The sequence below is a fragment of the Choristoneura fumiferana genome, chromosome 12 (genome assembly GCF_025370935.1).
Source record: "Choristoneura fumiferana chromosome 12, NRCan_CFum_1, whole genome shotgun sequence".
NCBI lineage: Eukaryota > Metazoa > Arthropoda > Insecta > Lepidoptera > Tortricidae > Choristoneura > Choristoneura fumiferana.
In genome coordinates this window covers 5,520,075-5,543,118 of record NC_133483.1, presented here as the reverse complement: position 1 = coordinate 5,543,118, position 23,044 = coordinate 5,520,075, and the positions used below count along the sequence as shown (strand labels likewise).

Genomic DNA, 23,044 nt, shown 5'->3' with positions numbered 1-23,044 from the left:
CATTTATATTATATGTATACATATATATATTAGTGCTGACCCGCTTATAGGCGTTTTCGTGTCCTTCGCTCAGTGCTACTGTTATAACGATGCAGCCATTTCAACGCTCATATTATCTATTCTATATGTGCGTATGCGGCACCCGAAGTGAAGATTGAAAACCGGCAGCGAATGAGTTAGGGTATGCGCGCACAAGCAACTTTTGTCTCCGCGACTATTTTGTCTCTCGCATCAAGTCTATGGGTAGTAGTCGCGTCGCTACGTGTGCGCACTTCCATACTAACACATAGACTTGATGTGAGAGACAAAATAGTCGCGGAGACAAAAGTTGCTCGTGCGCGCATACCTACCCTTAAAAGCATCATGATAGATAAGAACTTACTTATAAAACATTTTAAAAATTTGACGATTCATAGAAAACAAAACTTTGCCAAAATTAATGTTTGCCAAAAGATATATTTTCCAAAGGTTTATCGAACGAATTTTAAATGAATGGAAGCCGTAAGTCGTGTACAACAGTAAATAACAAGTAAAGCAATGAAAACGAGAGTAGTAGTATATGCCGACCTATCGTAAATGTTTCTCTACGTAATTGCCGCGGATTGATCGGCGTGGGCGCATGATCCCTCTAGAATAAATTCGGATGTCTGAGCCTGAAAGACAGGTTGGCCTTAATCCAAAATAGCTAATACATGAAACAACTTTGAAACGTTGTTTACCTTTTCTCGTAGGAGGAGATAATAATGGACTATTTGTCTCTTGTGAAGAATCACGTTATGTATATAAAGATACTGTACTGTAATATCTATACTGAACCTACATACATGTCATGGTAGATATGTACTTACTTTCAGCAAAGACAAGTTTTTCATAAAGTTTTAGAAATGTACAAGTAGATCGGGCATACGAGTAGATCCGATTGGAATAAAATTACTTAAATAACAAGGAATGTAAGGTATACAAGGTGTTAATTAAATAACTGAAAACTTCAGACATCCCAGAAATATACTGAGCGGCAAAAAATCTGGCCCTTAAATGTATGCAGTAATAGTTAATTTTGTATGTAGAGTGGGCCAAATTTTGTGCCACTGAGTATATATTTTTTTATTTTAAGTTTATTTGCATTGCATTTATTTTCGAATACATTGATTATTTTTTAAATATTCGCGTGTTTTGCTAAGTCAGCAATTCTACTTTATTTCTAACTTTACTTACACCTATATACCTTTACACATATTTGATTAGATTAGATTTTTTAGAAAAATATGGCTCGTCCATTGGAGGACAATTTTGCTAGTGTCTAGTAGGTTTTGCCGTTGTACGGTAAAAAATTTCTAGAAAACGAAATATGAGAGGAAATGGTGGATGAACGAAAAAAAGGTACACATATGTGTCAGTTGCGCTTCCCCGTTTTTAGAAGAAAATCAAACTGACAGCAAAACGGCTAGTATTAAATTATCTAACTAGTACCTATGCAACCTACCTAAAACATTTAATTGGCGCATTTTGCATAGGTACAGTCACCAGCATTAATATCTGCCACAGTGGAGCGTGCAAAAATATCTGACACGTCCTTACGGCCCTAGAAATAGAGTCGTATCAGATATTTATGCACGCTTGTTGTGTCAGATATTGGTGCTGGTGACTGTACTCAGTAAATTTCACATTACATATGCACAATAAAAAAACTTGTACCAATAGCGTGCCTAAGTTTATTGTATGAAAATTACCCATAACATTTACCATGTTGCATTCGTTAAATACCGCGCTACTACATAAAAGGACAACTTTAATGAACTAAAACAATTTCTTTGCTCACCCGCGACCTTAAAAAAGTTAAGAATTTCTTTTATTTCATTGATATTGGACGCCTGAAAGAAACGCCTGATTCAATAAATTAAACTGTAACTTTGTCTAAAACGTACGTGTTTACTTGTTTTTGTAATGCCAATATGTAGAGCCCAATTGCACCTAGTGCATCAAGTGCACGCAACGATTATAAGTTCAACCTCTTTACCTTCTATAAATAGACGCAAATTCTTTCGCGATAAAAGCAAGTTTTTATGCGACGACCGCCGCAGACGCGGCAGACGGTGCGCGCGCGCTGATCTCATGCTCGTGACGTCACTGCGGCTTCCTTCCGCCGCCTGATCGCATTCCACATTCGATACTGGGAATCGGGAACACATTGATATCTAGAATTCTAGAGCAGTGTGTTGAACGCAACACTGTCTCATCTAGATAAGGTAGTGCTACATTCACTTCCAAACCTGTAGAGTTGGACGAAGTGAGAAGAAACAAACAAACTTTGAGTTGACCCCTCCTCCTCCTTCCATTTTAGCCGAGTCCAAAAGCTTTTGTCGATTTGGCTAAGAAAGTGCTTTCTTAGTTACGACACAGAATAGATAATAGAATAGTACAAGTTGAAAATTCAGCCAAGTCTTTTATTCTTATTTCAGCTTCATATTCACCATAGCCTTCCCTTAACCACGTTTCTACAGACTTTAATCGCGAGCCTGTTGCAGTGCCGTCTTCGGGTTCGCGAGGGCCCTTGGGCATGAAAGTGAATGTCATTGGCAACAAAAAATATTTTTTCGTGTTAACAAATAAACGCGTTTTCAAAAAAACGTTACTTTTTTTTCAAAATGTATATAATTTTTACATACAAATTTTCACCTCACAAAACTGTCATTTTCGATTGGGTCATTTTTTAAACCATCGGAATCAATTATGCTTTTGATTCTGAGTAGGAAAAACCATATTTTTCCAAAATTGAAAAAAAAGAAAGGGTACACTTTTTTGTGAAAATGCCCAAATATCGTCGATGATACTGCAATGCCGGCCGAGTACCTGATGAGCATTTCTATCAAAGTTTGTACATTTGATTTGCGACTCCGATTTGGGTAAAAATTTGCAGGTAGATAGAGTGAACGATAGTGAGTTTAAATAACATAGTTTCCCGAAATGTCCCAATTAATTTGTATGGAAAATTTCCATACAAACCAATTGGGACATTTTGAGAGACTATGTTATTACGACTCAGTATCGTTCACTCTACGTACCTGCAAATTTTTATCCAAATCGGAGTGGCAAATCAAATGTACAAACTTTTTTAGAAATGCTCACCTACCGTACAAAAATAGTAAATTTGAAATTTCGTGACTGGTATAAGTACCTATTACAACTTATATAAACACAAAGCCATTTAATTTTAAAACTCTTCTATAAAATTTTGCCTCTAGTCAGATACGCGGTCAGATTGTTGGTTACGCGGCATTTCAGTATCATCGACGATATCTGACTTTCGAGGCCCGTGTGCCGTTATGGGAAAGACTGTACAGTACAGGTCTGTTATGAACCGTCCCTTGTATTGTTCCAGGTGAACGGCGGCAGCGCAGCGGAACGCGCTGGGCTGCAGGCCGGCGACGCACTCATCAAAGTCAACAGCACCGACGTGTTCACGCTGCGGCACCAGGAGGCGCAGGACGCCATCCGCGCCGCGGGGGTCGCGCTCGAACTCACCGTCCAACGGTACGACTCTTCAGTTGAATAAATAATTGAATGAGGCGTTAATTTGTGGTCCATATCGATTAACTAAAAACAATTAGGTTTTTTTTTTTATTCTACTGGATGGCAAACGAGCGAGCGGGTCTCCTGATGGTAAGAGATTACCACCGCCCATAGAAACCTGCAACACGTGGGGATTGCAGATGCGGTGGGATAACTCAAGTGCCAGTAATTTCACCGGCTGTCTTACTCTCCACGCCGAAACACAACAGTGCAAGCACTGCTGCTTCACGGCTGGATTAGCGAGCAAGACGGTGGTAGCAATCCGGGCGGACCATGCACAAGGTCCTACCACCAGAGCTGCAGATGTGCGAAGATGTGTTGCAAGGAATCAGTTTTTCATGGACCAATAGAAACGCTTGATTTACCTATCCTCGCACAACACCGCTCTGGTGAAAACAGCAGAGCGTAGCGAGGCGTAAATGAATCGTTTCTTTTTTAACCCCCGACGCAAAGAGGCGTGTTATAAGTTCGAACGCTGTGTGTCTGTCTGTCTGTGGCCGTAGCTCTTAAACGGGTGGACCGATTTGAGTGCGGTTTTTTATTTGAAATCAGGTTTTCTAGCAATGGTTCTTAGATATGTTTCATCAAAATCGGTTTAGCCGTTTTTGAGATATTTAACATTGAATTGACAAAGTCGGGGGTTTTCCAACTTTTTGTAGGTTAGGTTATCCTTATCTTTTGTGGTTAATGAAAAACGCATTCCTCGCACATCTCTGGTTGAAACGCAGCTTACTTTGCTCACCCGCGATCTACGTTTGTGCAACTCCATCACCTCCACACTGTAAGAACAAGTAAGAACATACCTACACAAATCACACAAACTCAACTTTCACTATCACCTATACACAACACTGACATGTTTCGAATTTAACCAGAGCTCATCTTCAGAGCAACACACACAGCCGTTCCCATGCTACCAGAGGGGCTACTACGAAACTCGTAATTCGAAGTTCGTATTACACCGTCCCTTTCACTCGCTTATTACATAAGCGTCAGCGGGACGGCAAAATATACGAAGTTCGAGTTTTGCAGGCCAGATGTGGTGGTGATAGTTGGGTTTTAGTTTTTGTTTGGTTCTTATAGTGTGAAAATGGAGGAGCTGCAAAAACACATTTACTTTTTGCATAGACGTAGCTTAGTTAAGATCACGGGATCGAGGTGGATGCGGAAAGCACAAGGTCTGAGTGGAGAGCCTCGAGGAAGGCCCATGTCCAGCAGTGGACGGTTTTCGGCTGACATGATGATGATGATAGACGTAGCGAGTGATAATACTTCTTAAGGTTACGGTTTTTCAATACATGTACATGAATTTGCGATGCATGCTTACTATGTATCAGTAACATGCCTCCTAAATCAACTCTTGAGCGTGCCACAACCTAATAGTTGTTATGTTATGATATTTAAACAGCGGTGGTGGCACCTGGCGTCCGACAGTCACGCCGACGGGCAGCCTCCCGAGACCCGGCTCGCGGCCGCTCGGATCCAGCCCGACTCCCGTCACCAACACTTCCCTGAAGGCTAACCATCAACCATCGCTTGCCTTCGGCTCGGGCCACAACAATGTCGCTAAGCCCTTCGGATACGTAAGTTGGAAGATAACCCGCTGTACATTTGTTGCTGGCAGCAATGGTTTATAACAGTTGAAGAAAGAGCTTTAAATTGTCCACTACCACGACACTAAATGTGATTCTTAACTAATACAATGTGATTGGTTGATTCTGCACGTCAGAAGTCGATTTACCGCGGTAAAAATCAATGTCTCAAAAGGAAATCTATATAATTAGGTGGATAGGGTCCAGACAATGTACCTATCTTTTTTAAAGATTTTTACTCCTAAAACTAGATGTTTCAAAGTGAGTCCTTCTTTGGTGCAATAAGAATAAACATCAAAATACTTATTTCAGATGAATGGTAATGAGAACGTGAAGAGCATAGTGAATAAGCAGTATAATACACCGGTGAAAATGTACAGCGACCAGACGATAGCGGAGACCCTGTCTGCGCAGACCGAGGTCTTGGCCGGAGGAGTGTTGGGGTAAGCACTGTGACATCAGTCCCCGTTGAATATTCCGGACAAATTTACATCAAAAAAGTCTGATAGACCTTATATTTATATTATAATCTACGAAATACTGAGGTACTTCGTAGCAGTCGCAACTCGTTGAGTTGTTGTCAACTTTACTCATTGAAAAGACGGCCAATGTAATTACCATAATGCTAGAAAAAATGGAATGCAGGATTGCTTTTAAGATGACTGTATCTGTCCTCCCTTTGCTAGTGAATACAAATAACAGATCCAGACTAATCTGCAATTGCATAGTCAGTTTTTAGTTACAATGTTGTCCCCTAAATATTTTAATTGATTGAAATGTTTCCAATTCAACAGAGTTAACTTCAAGAAAAATGAGAAACACTACGACGCTGAAAAGAGTGCAGTATTCAAAGTACTGCAGGAAGAGCAGAACGACCCCGAGCCAGGTATGAGTGAATGTCATCCCCCACAATATGTATTGACCTATTTAAATGATTATCTGTATGTACAATTTGTGACGTGATTACTACATAACATAATAACTCTCTCATTTATGACCTACATTATGTAAATATTTCATGGTCCTTGGAGTTTAAGGTCGAAACTGTAAGTGTTTCAGTGGAAAAGGATGTAGGTACATTAGTTTTTTTAATTTCCTTATTACCTTTCGGAAATAACTATGTTATACAAAGTTACCTATATTCATACTAAAATCATAAAAAAAACATACTGGTGCTAAAACCCAGTTTTAACGCGGAACTGTCTGCATCATATAGCATTGTGCCTTTATTTTAAAAAATATTTTGTTATCGAGAACATTTGGTCAGCTGGTTAATAACCGTCGATATGAATTGGCTATTAGTAGAGGTCGGTCCGGGAGCGCCGCCGGCGGCGACCGGGCTCCGGCACGTGCAGGCGCCGGTGACGCGGCCCGACGCGCCGCTCAACAACACGGGCGGCTTGCCCGTCGGACAGAACATTTGCGAAGAGTGCGAACGACTCATCACGTAAGTCGGACGACAAGCGTGGACCGACACGGTGGCAAACATCGCGCCCTTACAAAAACCGCGCTCGATAGGGCTATCGTTCGACCTACTTGCACTAATTGAGTTGTTGATTCTTCAAGATCACTTCGAGGTATGACATTTCCAATTAGATGTGCGTCGAATAAATGAATCATAAGAAGGTGCCTAATTGAAAAGTCCTTCCCGAAGATTGTTTTCTTTGTCTAAACACTAATTAAAAAAATACGTGTGACAGGAATCGGTATCCCAATTAGTGTAGGTGCTCAGAGTGGTTAGGTTTCGGCATGATTCCCGGTCCGGCATCGCGTCCCACCCGTCCCTGATCGTGTTGTGATGCTATGTGTAACTAAATGTTGCGGGTCGGCAGAGCCGTCTCACTTTTACTCGCGCGCAAGCGTGGCGCGCACGGGCACGCCGAGCTGCCTGCACCGCTCGCACCGGTCGCGGTCGCGCACGCCGCGCGTGGCCGGCGCGCCCGGCACATCGCCGCCGCGGGGGCTCAGCGCGCCGCCGCCGCGCACCGACACTGGCACGCAGACGCCGGTGCCGGAGTCGCTGGCGCCCGCGCCGCCGCACCGGCCCAGCATCCCGGTGGGCTGCCACCAGGTGCTGCCGGACGGCCGCGTGGCGCTGGGCGCGCCCGCCGTGCCGCAGCCGGACGCCGCCGCGCTCCCCGTCCTCAACGACACGCCCTATTGCTCCGAGTGTAACCGCTACATTATGTAAGAGGCGCCTCGTGGCATGCCTTGACGTGTTTGCGACCGTGTCGATCTGTGCACTATTAGTTCTAATGTGTAGATTGTTATATATTTGATGTCATTCTGTTGCGGCTCCGTTAGCTTGTCTCTCTGCTGATCTACCTAAGTAAATCCGGTATACGGTATAGTTATCTACAGTTGAATGGAGCAGTAACATTATGTAGATTAACTTGGCACATTTATTTGTTGTTTACGATAATTGTACTACCTCTTACTTGTGCTAGTTAATAATTTTCATTTCTCATATTTCATCATAGTTACAGTACAAACTTATAAACCGAGACGGTATCTTGATATTTTCATTTTAATCATGAGAATCTTCAGTGTACTTTAACTACCTTCTGCACATTCTCTCATCAACTTCATACGTCTTTCTATTACTCATCGTCAACTCTTTTCATTAATCTTCTTCTTCTTCGTCGTTGTAGTTAAGAGAATGCGAATCACTTAGGACTAGCATAGTCAGCAGTTGTATCCGTAGGTACATCCCTCAGCATGACTGTCACTTCGTCACATCTCATAGCGCATTTGTCCATGTTGCCTGGTAGAATATGGGCACGCACGACCTGGGTGAGCAGTGAGCATGATTGTAAAGGTAGTAACTAAGCACTCTAGGGTCATTTATGAAAATTATGAAACATGAGTCGTTCTCTCGCTGTCATTACTTAAGGAAATAACAAAATTCAACGTTGATTTTAATGCGTATTTTTTTACTGTAGCGGCGTGTTCGTCCGCATAAAGGACAAGAACCTCCACGTGGAATGCTTCAAGTGCTCCACTTGTGGCACGTCTCTGAAGAACCAGGGATATTACAATCTGAACGGGAAGCTGTACTGCGACATCCACGCGAAGCTAGTTGCGCGTCAGAACCCGCCTGCGCCCAACCTCGAGCCCGTCACCGTTCCACCGTTAGTATTCACTATCCACACTATCTACTATTGAACTAACTGAATCGTGATTCACTGTGGAGTCATTCACTGAAGAAATCATACATATTATGTAGTATTAGTAGTAGTACATCGCTTTGGTTGACAAGTGAAAATGAGTGTGAAAATGACTATGAAACGTTCAGGTCGGTCACTATGAGAAGGCCAGGAATCGAACTGTTTGTAATAAATAAATTTGATACTCATAATTTCATTAAGCATAGATATGAGAACATGTGTGTTTTAAGGACTTTTTGAAATTGTCATCTTATAGAATTCAGTAGGTTAAGTTAGGTCAATTTAATAATAATTCCAAGAAAAATACTGTGCCAAAAATAAACCATTGACGACAAATGAAAATACAAATAAACGTTGCACATTATGGAAAACGGAATTTGAATTTGGGCAAACAATAGAGAACCATAATAAATAGGGTATTTGACACCATAAATCAATTGACATAGGTTTGTATTATGTTAATATTATGTGTGTGTGTGTGTGCAAGAGGAATTTGCATCTGAAGTGTCCAATTTGGATTTCGTCATTTTATATCCGGTTCGAAGGACCATCTTTTTATGAAGCGCTTGGTTTGTCATTTCACTGTCAATAAAATGAACACAGAAACCACTAACTAAAGGTGTCGTTTTGCAGCGGTGGCAGAGTCCCCACGAACACGTATTCGACACCATTGCCGCCGCTTACCACGAACAACTACAGCAATGGCTCCTCGTCAATGTTTAGCGTAAGTATACTTACTTAGATCGTACGTTACGGTACGTTATAGTACGTTAATACGTCTAGGTGCATAGCAATTGCAACTCCAAATCCTGAAGAGTTCAAACTTTTTGTACTTAGACATAGTCCACAATAGGTCGCGGAACTTTATAATCAACGGAAAGTGTAATGTGTGTGTACAGTCGAGTTCATAAACTTGTAAGAAAAAATTTGCTCAAAAATATCTGAACACGACTCTATTGTTAACGGCATAGAAGCGTGTTCAGTTACTTTTGAGCAAATTTTTGCTCAAAATTTTATGAACTCGACGGTACAATACAACAACAATACAAAATACAACACAAATAGTATGCGATACAGAAAGCAGGAATCTATTGCTATGAAAGAGTGTTATTATAGTGTAGACGGCATGAAAGTAGAACCATGGTAGAGCCTAAAATCATATTTTCCCTCTCGCTCGTTTAAGACAAAAGTGAACAAGAAAGTAATATATGGCTTTAAGTTTTACTTCCGTGCCGTTTACTATAATGCATACCTAAGTAAGTGTAAACAATCGTTATGTTTGATTAGCCGTCCAGCAATCTGTCTGGGCCGAAGCCGTTCGGATCTTCCATCGGCTCGGCATACTCGCCGTCGCTGTCGCCGCGCTCGGCGCCTATGTCCCCGGCGCGGCCGGTGACCGCCCCCGCGCCCGCGCAAACGCCTTTCACCCCCGCTCCCGCCTACACGCCCGCGCCCGCCTCCGCGCCCGCTTACGCGCCTGCGCCCGCACCCGCGCCCGCTCATGCGCCGTTCGCGCCAAGTAAGCGAGTTACATTTGCTATTTAATAGATTTTTAAACCTTATCCAAATAAAGTTCTGGTATTGTGACATGTAATGTAACCGATACTTAGTAATGAATTTCACTACTTTAAGAATGTTTTAAAATTCACGATTTATTTAAAAGGTATCGCTATTGTTTGGATAAGGGTTACTTGTCAAGTTGTCACTAAGGGGACTAGATGAGAAGTATTTATAGGTACTACGGTACTAGAATTGTAATTCAGATTCTTTTAAACGCTTTTAAAGAGGTTTCAGATAGAAAAACTGACAGTCGCACGCAGTTCACTTCCACTTGCTCTACGTAATATCAGGACAAAGTGTTTTAGATACCTATACTGTATAAATAATTTTAAGGCAATACCTACTTCATTCATTTTAAACAGCACTTTTACTACTCAACTATTATGAGTAACAAGATTATTCTCAAACCAAGGGGCAGTAAGTTTGAATCTAATCTTACACGAACAATTCTTGAATATATATAACCAGAATCTCAGAAACAACTCCACCGATTTCAATGAAATTTGGTATGTAGGGGTTTTCGGGGATGCAAAATCGATCTAGCTTGGTCTTTTTTCTGGGAAAACACTTATTATCGAGTTTTAGCCCGAGCTCGGTCGCCCAGGTAATGAATGGTAATACACGCATTTTACTATGGTAAGCAGCATAAGCTAATATTGTAGTAGGTAGGTGTCGTGTCAGTCACTTTCATCGTAACTCTATCTCGCCGTGTAAATGAATACTTATAGACAAAGCAATCCATTATTCTGTTGTTCTCTTATCCATTAGCATTCCGAAATAATTGCTTTTTCCTTGTCAAGAACTACAGTCCTGGCAATGTGGTTTTATCCTGAGCAAAACACCGAAAGATGATTTTTGACATTGCGTGTTTGGTTGGTTGGTATACGGCTGCCGGCTGTGGAAGAAAATAATTCTAAACTTAAATGAATAGATCTTTCTAAATTATTATTATTTTTGACAGAGTCGCCAGGTTCCATTTTTAAAGGTAAAATATAAATAGGACGCCAAAATAGCGCAAACCAGCTTTTTATAGCTACTTATGTATCTAAAATATATACATGTGAATGCGCTAAGCGAGCAGCCAATGTCAACCGCAGCATTAAAATAACTATTTTCCTGGCACTGACTTTCTGACAATCATTCATTACTGCGCAATCGTATCACGACTATACGTTAATGTGTTCTTTCGCTTCTAATTGTTTAGTAGTAGACTTTTCTTCAGCTTTTTCAAGATTACTAATATTTTATTTCATGTTTTCTTTTTTCTCCAACCACTTTGTACCTTCAAACCATTTAACATACTAATAGGCAAGAATGTAAAAAGCGTTGTGTGGCCCCCACCAAATCCACCAGAAGATGAACCACCTCAAATACTGGGAGGCTCTAATACAAAAACTGTTTGTGAAAAAACGCGCACTGAACCAGCGCCTGTCTCTGAACCGCCAAAATGTGAAAACGAAATGAAGATAGGAACTTTGCCAGTTAGTACTATGCAAGATGTAAGCGCAGTGCAGACAATGTCAACTTCTCAGCAAATAGCAGAATATTCGTCGAGTGCTTCTTATGCTTCTGCATCTATGTCGACTGCTACAACATCCTCAAGCCAATCTGAGAGCGTATCAGTTGTAGAAAGTAAACAGTCAGAACTAGTCAAAAGCGAAGTAAGAAGCTGCACCGTGCAGTCTTTTACAGAACAAGCTATTTCCGAATGTCAAATGTCGACTATGTATCAGTCTCAGACGAGTCCTCCGATTGAAAAAACTTACGAGAATCCTATGTGTAAAATTGAAAACAAAATTGAGTCAAAATCGATGACGCGAAAGGAATCCGCAACTGAAAGTGCAACGGAAATAATAACACAACAAACAAATCTTCCTGTAAAATCACCTGAAAACCTTGATAGTAAAATAGAACCGAAATCTATGACGCGAAGGGAATCAGTAACTACATATGCAACAGATATCGTAACCGAAAAAGCAGCTGCCCCCGTTGAAACTGTTTCCGATAGTACAACTGGTAGTATAATGGCGTCGCAATCTATGATGCGAAAACAATCAGCAACTAAGAGTAGCACAGAGATTGTGACCGTAGAAAAGGCTCTTCCTATAGAAAAGTCTTTTGATAACCCTATTAGTAAGAGCGAAAATACAATCGAGTCGAAATCAATGGTTAGAAGGGAATCAGCAGCTGAAACTACAACCCAAGTTACGACTGAACAAAGCTATCAAGAAAATAGGAGAGAATCTTTAGTTAAAAATCAAATAACTACTATTGCTGATTCAAAAGTTGACACACTGATCACTGAACAACCTGGTGTCAGCAATGAAACCAGCACTGACAAACCTATCCCTAACACTATGGATATTATTTCTACGCCTAAAGAAGAAAACCTTAACCATGTTCAAAATCCTGAACCTCCGGCAATAAAGTCTTTGTCTCCGACGGCTATTTCTAATTCAGTTCCTAAAGGATTCGCAGCCTCTATGGTAGATGCCTTAACAATTGCACCGGATAGGCCATACTCCCCTCTACCCACACCACAAGTCACAAATAATTTGCTTATTCAAAGCAATATGGTAAATGAAAATCTGTCTGCTTTACCTGAATCCCAAAATATCACACAACCACCACAAGCGCCCCAAAAGATGGTTAAGCCTCCTCAACCATCTCCAATGTTCACTCAGCTCCCAAAACGAGGTATCACACCTATTCCACCAATAAAAACATACAACCCACCAGAAAAGAAAGATGAACCAATACCCATGCCCCCAGAAACACAACCGTACATACCACCGGACTTCAAAATAATTATTGAACCAAAAGTTCCTCGAAAAGAGACGTCATCTCCAATGGTTGAAGCTTTGACTACTGCCCCTGACAGACCATTTACGCCTGTGAATAATATACCCACAATAGAGCGAGGTTCTCTAAAAGAAGCTTTAACAATTGCACCAGATAGATCTTACAGTCCTTTACCTTTAAATGTTACTAATAAATCCACACACTATACGTCAACTTCCACAGTGCAAGTTCAATCAACTTCATCAGAAATAGTTCGTCCTATTGCTACCCAGTCTACCACACAGATGACTCATTCTGAGGTATCGAATATGCAAAACACATGTAAATTGCAATCTTCATCTGAGATGTCCGCTTTCAGACCAGTTCCTAAACAGGTTTTCCCTCCGCCTCAGCCGGAAGAATTTTGTATGCTTACAGATTTTCCGCCAATGACTCAGGAATTCAAAGCTAATTTTGAAAATTCAGTGAAGAGGCAAGAAGCTATAATAACTGAATCACAAACGACGCAACACTCGTCAAATTCATTTAGCAACATGACTACTCAAGGATTTTCTTCGGTTAAATCTGCTCAAAGCTTTTTTGAGCAGTTAGATCAAAGAGAAACTATGTCTTCAGTAGCCGTAAGATCTAAATCTGGGCTGCACAAACCTGACAATATACCACCTTATCAAAAACATTTTGAACAACTACCGTCTCAAAGAGGCATCACACCAGAGATTTGCAATGCACCCGCCGTACTTCAAAGACCTGTTACTCCTTCAACTAACCCACCTATCAGACCAAAGGATAAGTCAGTAGAACCAAAAGTCCCTCAGGCTAACATGACATCTCAACAAGGGGTAAGGTCTGTACCACAGATAAAGACCCCAGTACAACAAAATCCACCTCCTGTACACTTTCATAAAGATGCTCCCATATCAATGACATTTCAACCTGTTACTGACGAACATTTCTTAAGAGCGTCACCTGCTCGAAGCCGCCCGACAACTCCTAGTATGATAAACAAACCAGCTCCCATTATTCCATATTATCAAATGAATTTAGTCTCAGTTGAACATTTGGCACCAGAGACTCATTTGTATGAGCCATCAAGTCCGGAAGCAAGTCGCTCGCCCACTCCAAGAATGAGATCTAAATCACCAGCGCAAGGACCTCCGCCAAATCCTCTAAAAGCTCAGGCACCTCGAATTAAAGAATCCACTCCACAGCGACACACCGGTCATTCTCTTTTGACGCAAGCTACGTCAAATCTTCGCAAAGAACACGAAATATCTCAGAAAGGTTTTCAAAGTGGCGTAGAAGTTTTCAACTCGTCTGGTGCCAAGAATTGGGGACAAGATCAACCGTCAGTGATTAAAGAACAGAAACATTCTAACGTCGGATTTAAAAGCGAAACGTATAATAAAGGCGCTATGAACATAAAAGAAGACTCTATGATTAATCAAAATTATGCCCAACGACAAACCGAATCACAGAATATATCAGAATATGGAAATACTACTGTACAAACAAGTAGGAAAACGTATGAAGAGTTTGAACGAACTCAATCTGCTAAAGTCATACAAATACAGAAAGGTGGTTCATCGTATGGTGCGCAACAACAAATTGATTCTAACGTTCGAACTTCCATTAATTCTAAGCAAGTGTTTCCACCCCCTGTCATGAGTTTGTCATCTTCCCAACAGAATTCATCAGTTAACATCACTAATAAAAATGTTGTTGCTGCTGCTAGTAGAAACATTGAAAACTGCTACCCAAATCCTTCAATTTCTGGTGCTAACCAAGATCCAGTGTGTGATCCTACCCCATCGACAGGTTCCAGCGTAGGAGCAGCCGCTCGTGGCAAAGCTTTTGGCGTATCCTCAGCCCCAAAACGCGGAAGAGGTGTTCTGAATAAAGCTGCTCTGCCAGGCTCTCGCGTACCTCTTTGTGGTTCCTGCAACGGCAATATTAGGTGACTCAAATTCAAAACGAGCAGATGTTTTTAGTGTTATGAGTGTTGCATGTTTTTGAGTGCGTAGGTAGTTTTAGAGTTTTATGACTGATATAACTATAGGCTAATATGTTAGGGCACTAATCTTCGAACGTAAAATTCGTGTATGACGTGTGTTTTGCTATGTAATGTATAATCCCGCTTTTAACTTGTTTTAAACAGATGGTTTTGATTTTATAACAGCTAACGAGATGCCGACTCACCATATCCCGCACAAGCCTGAATTCAAAAGTGCTGCAGAGGAACGACTCATTAGGAAAATGGCAAAAATGGCTTTAAACGGCTATGAGATAGGGGTGCAAAGAAAAATCAAACCCGCTGACCACATCCAGTCTATGGCTGACAAAATCCAAGATACGGTCGTGACAAAGCATCCTTTAAACACTGATAGTTTATCATCTGGGGACAGTAGTCGCGAGAACACTTTAAGGCGTCCCATTAATAATACTTTTGAGAGAACTTACAAACCGGACAATAACATTCAATGTATTGGAGACAAAATTAAAGATACACTGTTAATAAATCATCCGACTAATTTTACTAGCGGAAATGCTCCCGTCCCTCCACCAATGAACTTCGGAGATAAATTGAAAGACCATTCAAACCAGAGCATGCCTGTTGTGCACAACTCAAACGGTGTCCCTCCGCCACCACCGCCTATGGGCACGCTGGAAAAGTTAAATGACTCTTCTATTAAAAACTATTCGACCCCAATCAAAAATAATAATGCACCGGTTCCACCGCCGATTCCAAACACTCCAATACCTACTTTCAATATAAGAACTTCTCCCACTGGCCAATTATTAGATATGTTAGATTCAAAATCACCACTGTACTGTGAAAGCGTTGGAACAAATCTTTCCGACAAAAGTCAAATTTCAGATAACACAAATAAAAGACTTAACGGAACTAATGGTTTCAATAACGTCCAAAAAGAAAAAGTTGAAAATAACTTTTTAAGCACGTTACGAAAAAAAGACGCCAATGAAAAATCTTCCTTCCTTAATGGTTCAAATAAACAAGATACATACAAGTCTGAGCAATATGTTGATAGCAAGAATAAATACATATTGGGCAAAAGAAAATCTTTTGAAAAAGATATATTATCTAACGAGACAAATGGCTGTACAGGACATGTTGCTACTCAAAAAGAAAAAATCGACAATATAGTTCCAGACACGAATACATTGAAAAAGGCTAATCTGTTTGAGAAAATTTCGAATGAGAAAAGTACTAATCAATTCCACGATGATCAGACTCCGAAAATTGACGTGAATTTATATGATAATTCACTGTACACTTTGAAACCAGTGAAAGCAAATGGTACCAATAATGTAACTCCACGTAATTGGAATATTTCCGATGACGTAGAAACGGTGGAAGAAAAAACTGCCTTAAGTAATAACGAAGAAAAGCAAAATGACAATGACTCTGATGTAGTTGTGAAACGGAGGCAGAAAAGGAATGACAGAAATGCTGATGGAAGAAGAGATTCTCACATTATTGCTCGTCCCCAAAGCACGATGACGTCTGCCGATGTTGCAGACGGGCTTCTACCAGTATGCCACATATGTGACAAAACTATAACCAGGTAAAAACAATAATGTATTAAAAAAACTTTTATCATTTAAAGTTAATATACAACCAGAAAATATCCAAGTAAGTTCAACAAGCATGTTTGTTCCGAATGAAGCACGAGTGTTAATTGTTACGATATTAACAAATTAATAAAAAAAAAAACAGCTATAAGTCAGTCGCAAAATAAACTAAATTTATATTCTTTTGCACAGGGGCCCATTCATAACAGCTCTGGGCCGCATCTGGTGTCCGGAGCACTTCATCTGCGTCAACGCGACCTGTAGGCGCCCGCTCCAAGACATTGGCTTTGTAGAGGAGAACGGCCAGCTGTACTGCGAGTTTTGTTTCGAACAGTACATCGCGCCCGCATGCGACAAATGCCACGCCAAAATCAAGGGCGTAAGTTTCTTTCAGGCTTTAATAAAGTACATATCCAAAAAATCTATCCTATTTCACTCGAACGTTTTGAAATTATGGACATTCATTCATTTCACAACATTATCTACACTGAAATTAATTGTTGCAGGATTGCTTGAACGCTATTGGAAAGCATTTCCACCCTGAATGCTTCAACTGCGTTTATTGCGGGAAGCTGTTTGGTAATAATCCGTTCTTCTTAGAAGATGGTCTGCCATATTGTGAATCAGGTAATACACTGCTTGATTTATTTAAGTTAGGAATAAAGGATCCATCACACCAGTTCAAAATAAGCTGACGCTTACGATGCAAAAGCTTTTTTGCAATTTTAACGTACCTACCTAGTTCAACTCATGCAGCGATAAACGTATTTGAACTCCAGTAAAGTATATTTTTAAATTAAATAAAAATCATGGAACAATTGACACCAATTGACCTAGTCCCAAAATAAGCAAAGCTTGTACTATGGGTACTAGGCAACGGATAAACTTGTACTTCTAGTTGTAGTTCATAGTTAGTCAGGTTCCCTAACAACTTGGCTATCCGGTTGTCAAAATTGATTACGGGTGAGTAAAACGTTAATACTTGCGTACAGATTGGAATGAGCTGTTCACGACGAAATGCTTCGCGTGCGGGTTCCCCGTGGAAGCGGGCGACAGGTGGGTCGAGGCGCTCAACAATAACTACCACAGTCACTGCTTCAACTGCACGGTGCGTATGATGCGAACCTTACTAAATACAACACCACATTCACACGAGTCTATAGTGGGTCGCATACAAATATATTTTCATAATATACCTCTAATGTTTCGTCCAATGATCGTTTCTAGTCGAAAATACAGTTTTCTCCTAAGAAGTTTCGAGAAAGTTGTAAAGTAAACCTGACCTGTCTAAGCCATTTAGGGATGAGCTTTTCCGATTTTTTGGAAGCTGGAAAAAATTATATGAAACGATCATGCGCCAGACATTAGGCACTTTATGAGAAATAATTTTATGCGACAGCAAAGGGCTTCCCATTCAATCATGATAAGAAAGAAGTCGTCCTTATTGATATTAAACACAAGTAACTCAAGTTTTACAATAAAAAAATACATAAAATAGTCAAACTGCAAATTGTTGTACAATTGAAACTTTCCGACATTTCTCTTTTTCCCGTAACAGTTGCATAACATCCCGACCATCCTGTTCCATTCAAATAAATCTTTTGGTACACATTCGAACATTGAGATTTTGAAAGACTAAGAACTTCTGTAATTATTATACCTATTTATTGAAACGTCAATATTGAGTCTTGAAATCACAATGTTAAAATATGAGGAAACAGTACCCAAAGCAGTTAGGCGGAAAGTGGACACGACGATTGTAGCAAGATTCATCCTAAAGTATGAAATTTCTTGAAAGTCTAGTCTAAATAAAATCTAGGTAAATCTGTTTAGTAGGTACCTACCTAACTAAGATATGAGTAGGTCAAAATTACCGTAGAGATCTACCTACTACTCATTAAACTCAATTTCGAGTTAGGCAGGAAAGGGGAAGAACAAATTAAAAATTGCTTACTTTCTAGAAATTCTTTTTTCTACTTCAACCTAGTCACTACACTCTATTAAAATTCTTTTTTTTTTAACAAACCGACATATTTTCATCATTTTCAATACAAACGAAGATTAGGCTATGCACCTGCAATGATAGTTTGATAGTAATAGAAATACACTACCGTTTCTAGTCTGTTTGCACACTTTATTCTTTCTTTTCACTAAATACTATGCAATGTTTTAGATTTTCTGCTATTTCAAATGCTCCTAATTCTCTTCTGACACGAACAACTGTTCGAAGAAAAATTACATAGGTACCTACCTACTGAATTATTAAACTATTATACGCTAATAGCTAAACCTCATAAAGCTCTTTAAGAATGAAACAGGAGCAGTTGGAAACGCAGTTGAATCAACCAGATATCAGACATACAAATCTCATCATACGCAGTTAACAGTTGTTAGTTAAGTTTTATCCGATTAACAATTGCCTATTATGCGTGCGTGTTCCCTATATATATTAACTATGTAAATTCGTAGTTACCTTTATACTTAGTATGTATATAACGATTTTTATACCTTTAAAAAAACTTCCCAAAGTTCAGGAAGATTTACAACCCTATGTATATTTTAAGGATCGACGTTGTTTGCCCCCTTGTCCTGGTGCTTGAAGTTATCCCTAGTAATGCTTTCTGTTTCGTCAAAATATACGAGTTTGAGTGACATATATACATTACTTTTAGTGGCATCGTTTGGCTATTTTATGTACCTTTACCTATGTACACTTTACATATTCAATGAATTGTTTGTGATACAATTTCGTAGATCTTAATGGTTTTTGATTTTATTAGATACATATTTCAATTCATTGAAATTATAGTAGTTTAGTTTTTATGATGTTCAAGATAATTGATACTTCAACTTGTTTTAATAAAAATGTAGATGTGTTATTGTTATTACTAATGGAAAAATAATGTGTGTTTAATTGTTTATTAACATATAATTGTTACGAATGATTGACTGTTTTCAGGTCTGCAAAAAGAACCTCGAAGGACAGAGCTTCTTCGCTAAGGGAGGACGACCTTTTTGCAAGTCACACGCCCGCTAAATGCAAATGCATAATGTACAACTCTGATACTGTTTATTCGACTACTACTTTCCGTCCAGTCTCTCCTTCTCCCCGCACACCCCCCGCGCCTAGTTCTGTATCACCGCAAAGAACTCGGAAGTTGGAAACACCCCTCCACTTCGATGGAGGATTGTTTTCCGACATAAGGAGTACAGAAGGAAAATTGTTAAGCAAAGTAACTGTTGACCGGGTGCACTGCTCGTCACGCCACGATGTCACAGACTCGCCTAGCGTGTACGAAAGTATTGGATCCCACGGAGCCAAAGATTACGTTGACGACGTAGTTAAAACTGAGACCATAACAAACGAGGAAGTCATCAAAGTAAAATTCACTCCAGTACCGCTGGAGTTCAGTAGCTCGCCTCGTCTGCTCACACCATCCCAATTCCAAATCGAGCGACCTGTTCCATTTATCAAAGATGGATTCGAAGATCTACAAAGTTATAAGATTGTAAATTCCATATGTAAAGAAAAACTTTTTGAAAGTCAAGATTTTTCGAAAAGCTTTGATACCCTTGATATGGTGGAAGCTAGAGCGCCTAGTTCATTATTAAACTTCATGGTGGATAACCAGAATTTATCAAAGAGTTTCGAAAGTCTCGACATAATGGAACCTGTCAAACGATCGCCCAGTCCTCTGGCGAACTTCCTCATCTCAGAGCAATTAACTAAGATAGACCATTACTTGCAAGAAAGTTTAGATGCGTGCTCAGGAAGTGACGGCGAGGGTCGCTCCACGCCGGCGCGAGTGCCGGTCTTACAGGTAGAAGGAGAGACATTAAGGGAAGTCAAAGATATCCAAAGTAAACTGCGAGAAGAGATGATTCAGGACTCCAGTAAAATGTATACAACAACCAGTTGCCAGAAAGAGGAGCCTGTAAGGGAATATAACACTCAGCCATCAACAACAAGAGTAGTCTCTTCAATGGAAGAAATAAAGACTAAGTCTAAAATAAACAGTGTTAAAGATAAGGAACGAGGAATGCTGCATCTTATCTATAACATGCCCATACATTATCATGCCATTATTCTGTGTTTCTTCTTAATTGTATATAATCTTATTTATCAATATATTAAGGAAAATTGTCATGGTAAAAAATAACATGTGTTTATCACTCAAAATTACCAATATTTAGTCAAATATAAATGCATATTAAACTAGTCATTGAGTTACTCAATCAACTTTTAAAAGCAGTCTTGGATTTGTAGGTACCCAGCATCTTTATACATTTTTATAATGTGTTGAGTACTGAATGCCTCCACTATGAAAATAACCGATGTACATAATTAAAGATAACCATTAACTCACTGTCTTTGTGTATGAGTAATTATAAATTAACAATTGGTGCTTATTAAATTGCTCGCATAAAAGTGATATTTTATCAATATACTCTCATTTTAATTGAGGAAGAATATAAAGTGCCATAAACGGAACAGTTCGCTAATTTGCAGTTATAATAGTGTTGTTTATAGCACTGGATAACTTTCTTTAATTGAAGGCTTTGTATACAGCTTCCGGAATGTTGCAGTTAACTGTTACTAACAAAGCATAATCACGTTTCTCCACCAATGTTGTATCATCATCACAACATGTTTTTTTAAACTATATGGTGCTGCAACAATGGAAACAAGAAAGTGACGAAAGCTTAGTAGTTATTTTAATATTTTTTGGTTAATTTATGAACAACATGAAACAAAATGAAAAATAAAATTTGATAGGTATTTTTATGATTGGTGCACCAAATGGAAAGAACTAAGTACATCAACATGGTTTTTAGATTTAATATTAAGCCACTTAACACTTCAATGAGGTATTAATATTGTTAATTGACTATTTTAATAATAAATATAAACATAGCCCTTTATATAGTATCAAAATCTACCATTTGATAGTACATGTTAGTATTAAGAACTTTACTGTAGAAACATAATATTAATTTTATTATGACATACAAAGAACATTATTTAAGAATTCAAAATTTGCTGTTTTTTATATTATTTTGTTGAGAATAATCTTAATCAGATATATTTATTTAGACTTTATTACAATTATCACTACATTGATAAGCAATTTTGAGCTTAAATAAACTATTTTATTGTAATATTGTTTCATTTAGTACAACATTTATAATAATTCAGTCCAGTTGTATTCTAATCAGGGCGAGATTTAATGATATCAATTGTCCCAAGGCAAATACAATTCTTGGGCCCCCTTTTCAGCGGTTTCAAGATCATCAAATCAACTGTCAACATTGTGTCATAAAAAGCAATAATATCTACATTGGTCTGCTACATGAGTACATGAAACTAGTCACCAAAAGAGCTAGAAATATGTTGGTTATCGCCAGTGGCGTAGCTAGGCGTAGGCGGAGTGGGCCCTCGCCAAGTGTTGAGAAAAACGCTCATTTCGAGGCTTAAAGACTCGAACCCTAAAGGCTTAACGACTCAAAGGCCGCAAAGACGGTTTCTTGCATCAATACGCATAAAATAAGCCAATTTAATTGTTAAATATAGTCGAGTCCTTAAGACTCTGGAGTCTTAAGGGCTCGAGTCTTTAAGCCTCGAAAATGAGCGTTATCCACAACTCTACCTTGCCCACGGCCTGGCACTTAAAAGGGCCTCACGAGGCCTCTTTAAATGCGATGCGACCATAGAAAAGGCTACGCCACTGGTTATCGCTGTATTGTCTTTACAATTGAGGATACAAATTCTCCCATTAAATTTCCACTCTATGAACCATTCTATTTTTTTTTTGTGCGTACAAGGTTGTATGCAGTTGACTATTTTGTCTAGTGGTTAATCCAGGCCTTACACAATAAAAAAATTAATGCACTTAATTTGGCCTAGTAGGACACAAATCTATATAAATAAATAAAACCGGCCAAGAGCGTGTCGCATACGCCCGAAACGGTTCCGTAGCCATTACAAAAAAATAAGTATAATATAATATTCCAAGTTTAAGTATATTTTATACCTTAGGCTGCTATTTAGTCTTAAACTACCTACTAATAATTCTAAAGAAAACTTAACCGTTATGGTTTTCCTTGTAAGTTTGATATACTTTCTACCATACTTTAGTTTAGATTTTAGGTGGGGGGGGGGGGGACACGCTCGATTTTAATGAAAATTTGCACTTTTAAAGTTGAATATTTTGCAAACAGAGTACTGAATCGAAAAATCGTTTCAGCAATCCCCTAATTGTTTTAAAAGACCTATCCAACAATACCCCACACTACATGGTTGGATGAGAAAAAAATCACCCCACTTTACGTCTATGGGAGGTACTCTAAAAAATTGATAGTCCCTGAGCAAAGCCGCGGACGGACAGACAGACAGACATGGCGAAACTATAAAGGTTCCGCTTTTGCCATTTTAACCATTGTAACCCTAAAAATGAATCGCTGAAATGTATCAGGGATGTTACGGAGCTCCGATTCCGTTTCCGTTAAGCCGGAACTTCCGTTTGGTATTACACATCCGTTTCGGTTCTGGTTCTGTTAGTTATCTCATATTATTTTTTAGCCGAATGATACTTTTGCATAATCATAACTTTGCATAATTATCAGTTCGAATGATAGTCATTTCTCGGAATAAATAAATAAATAGCAGAACATTAGTATCGCCGATTTTTACATGGCATAATGGCGTAGCAAAATACTAGTTTGGACTATTGTATTTTCACGTAATGACATAGTTAAAGGAAC

At 39.3% G+C, this 23,044-nt stretch overlaps 1 protein-coding gene across 6 annotated transcripts in view; it reads left to right on the top strand.

Annotated features, from left to right (window-relative positions):
* Zasp52 (Z band alternatively spliced PDZ-motif protein 52) overlaps positions 1-19,503 on the top strand; it is a 52,030-nt gene extending 32,527 nt beyond the window's left edge. The window contains exons 3-16 of one of the 6 annotated variants that reach the window (XM_074095075.1): positions 3,380-3,531; positions 4,979-5,153; positions 5,475-5,605; positions 5,957-6,048; positions 6,995-7,349; positions 8,105-8,293; positions 8,963-9,053; positions 9,617-9,848; positions 10,851-10,874; positions 14,507-14,645; positions 16,475-16,661; positions 16,789-16,909; positions 17,275-17,390; positions 19,242-19,503. In XM_074095075.1, the coding sequence (XP_073951176.1) occupies positions 3,380-3,531; positions 4,979-5,153; positions 5,475-5,605; positions 5,957-6,048; positions 6,995-7,349; positions 8,105-8,293; positions 8,963-9,053; positions 9,617-9,848; positions 10,851-10,874; positions 14,507-14,645; positions 16,475-16,661; positions 16,789-16,909; positions 17,275-17,390; positions 19,242-19,319 (2,082 nt within the window). In that variant the 3' untranslated portion in view covers positions 19,320-19,503. The other 5 variants (XM_074095071.1, XM_074095073.1, XM_074095072.1 and 2 more) reach the window with 5 other exon arrangements.
* Positions 19,504-23,044: the final 3,541 nt, after the last annotated feature.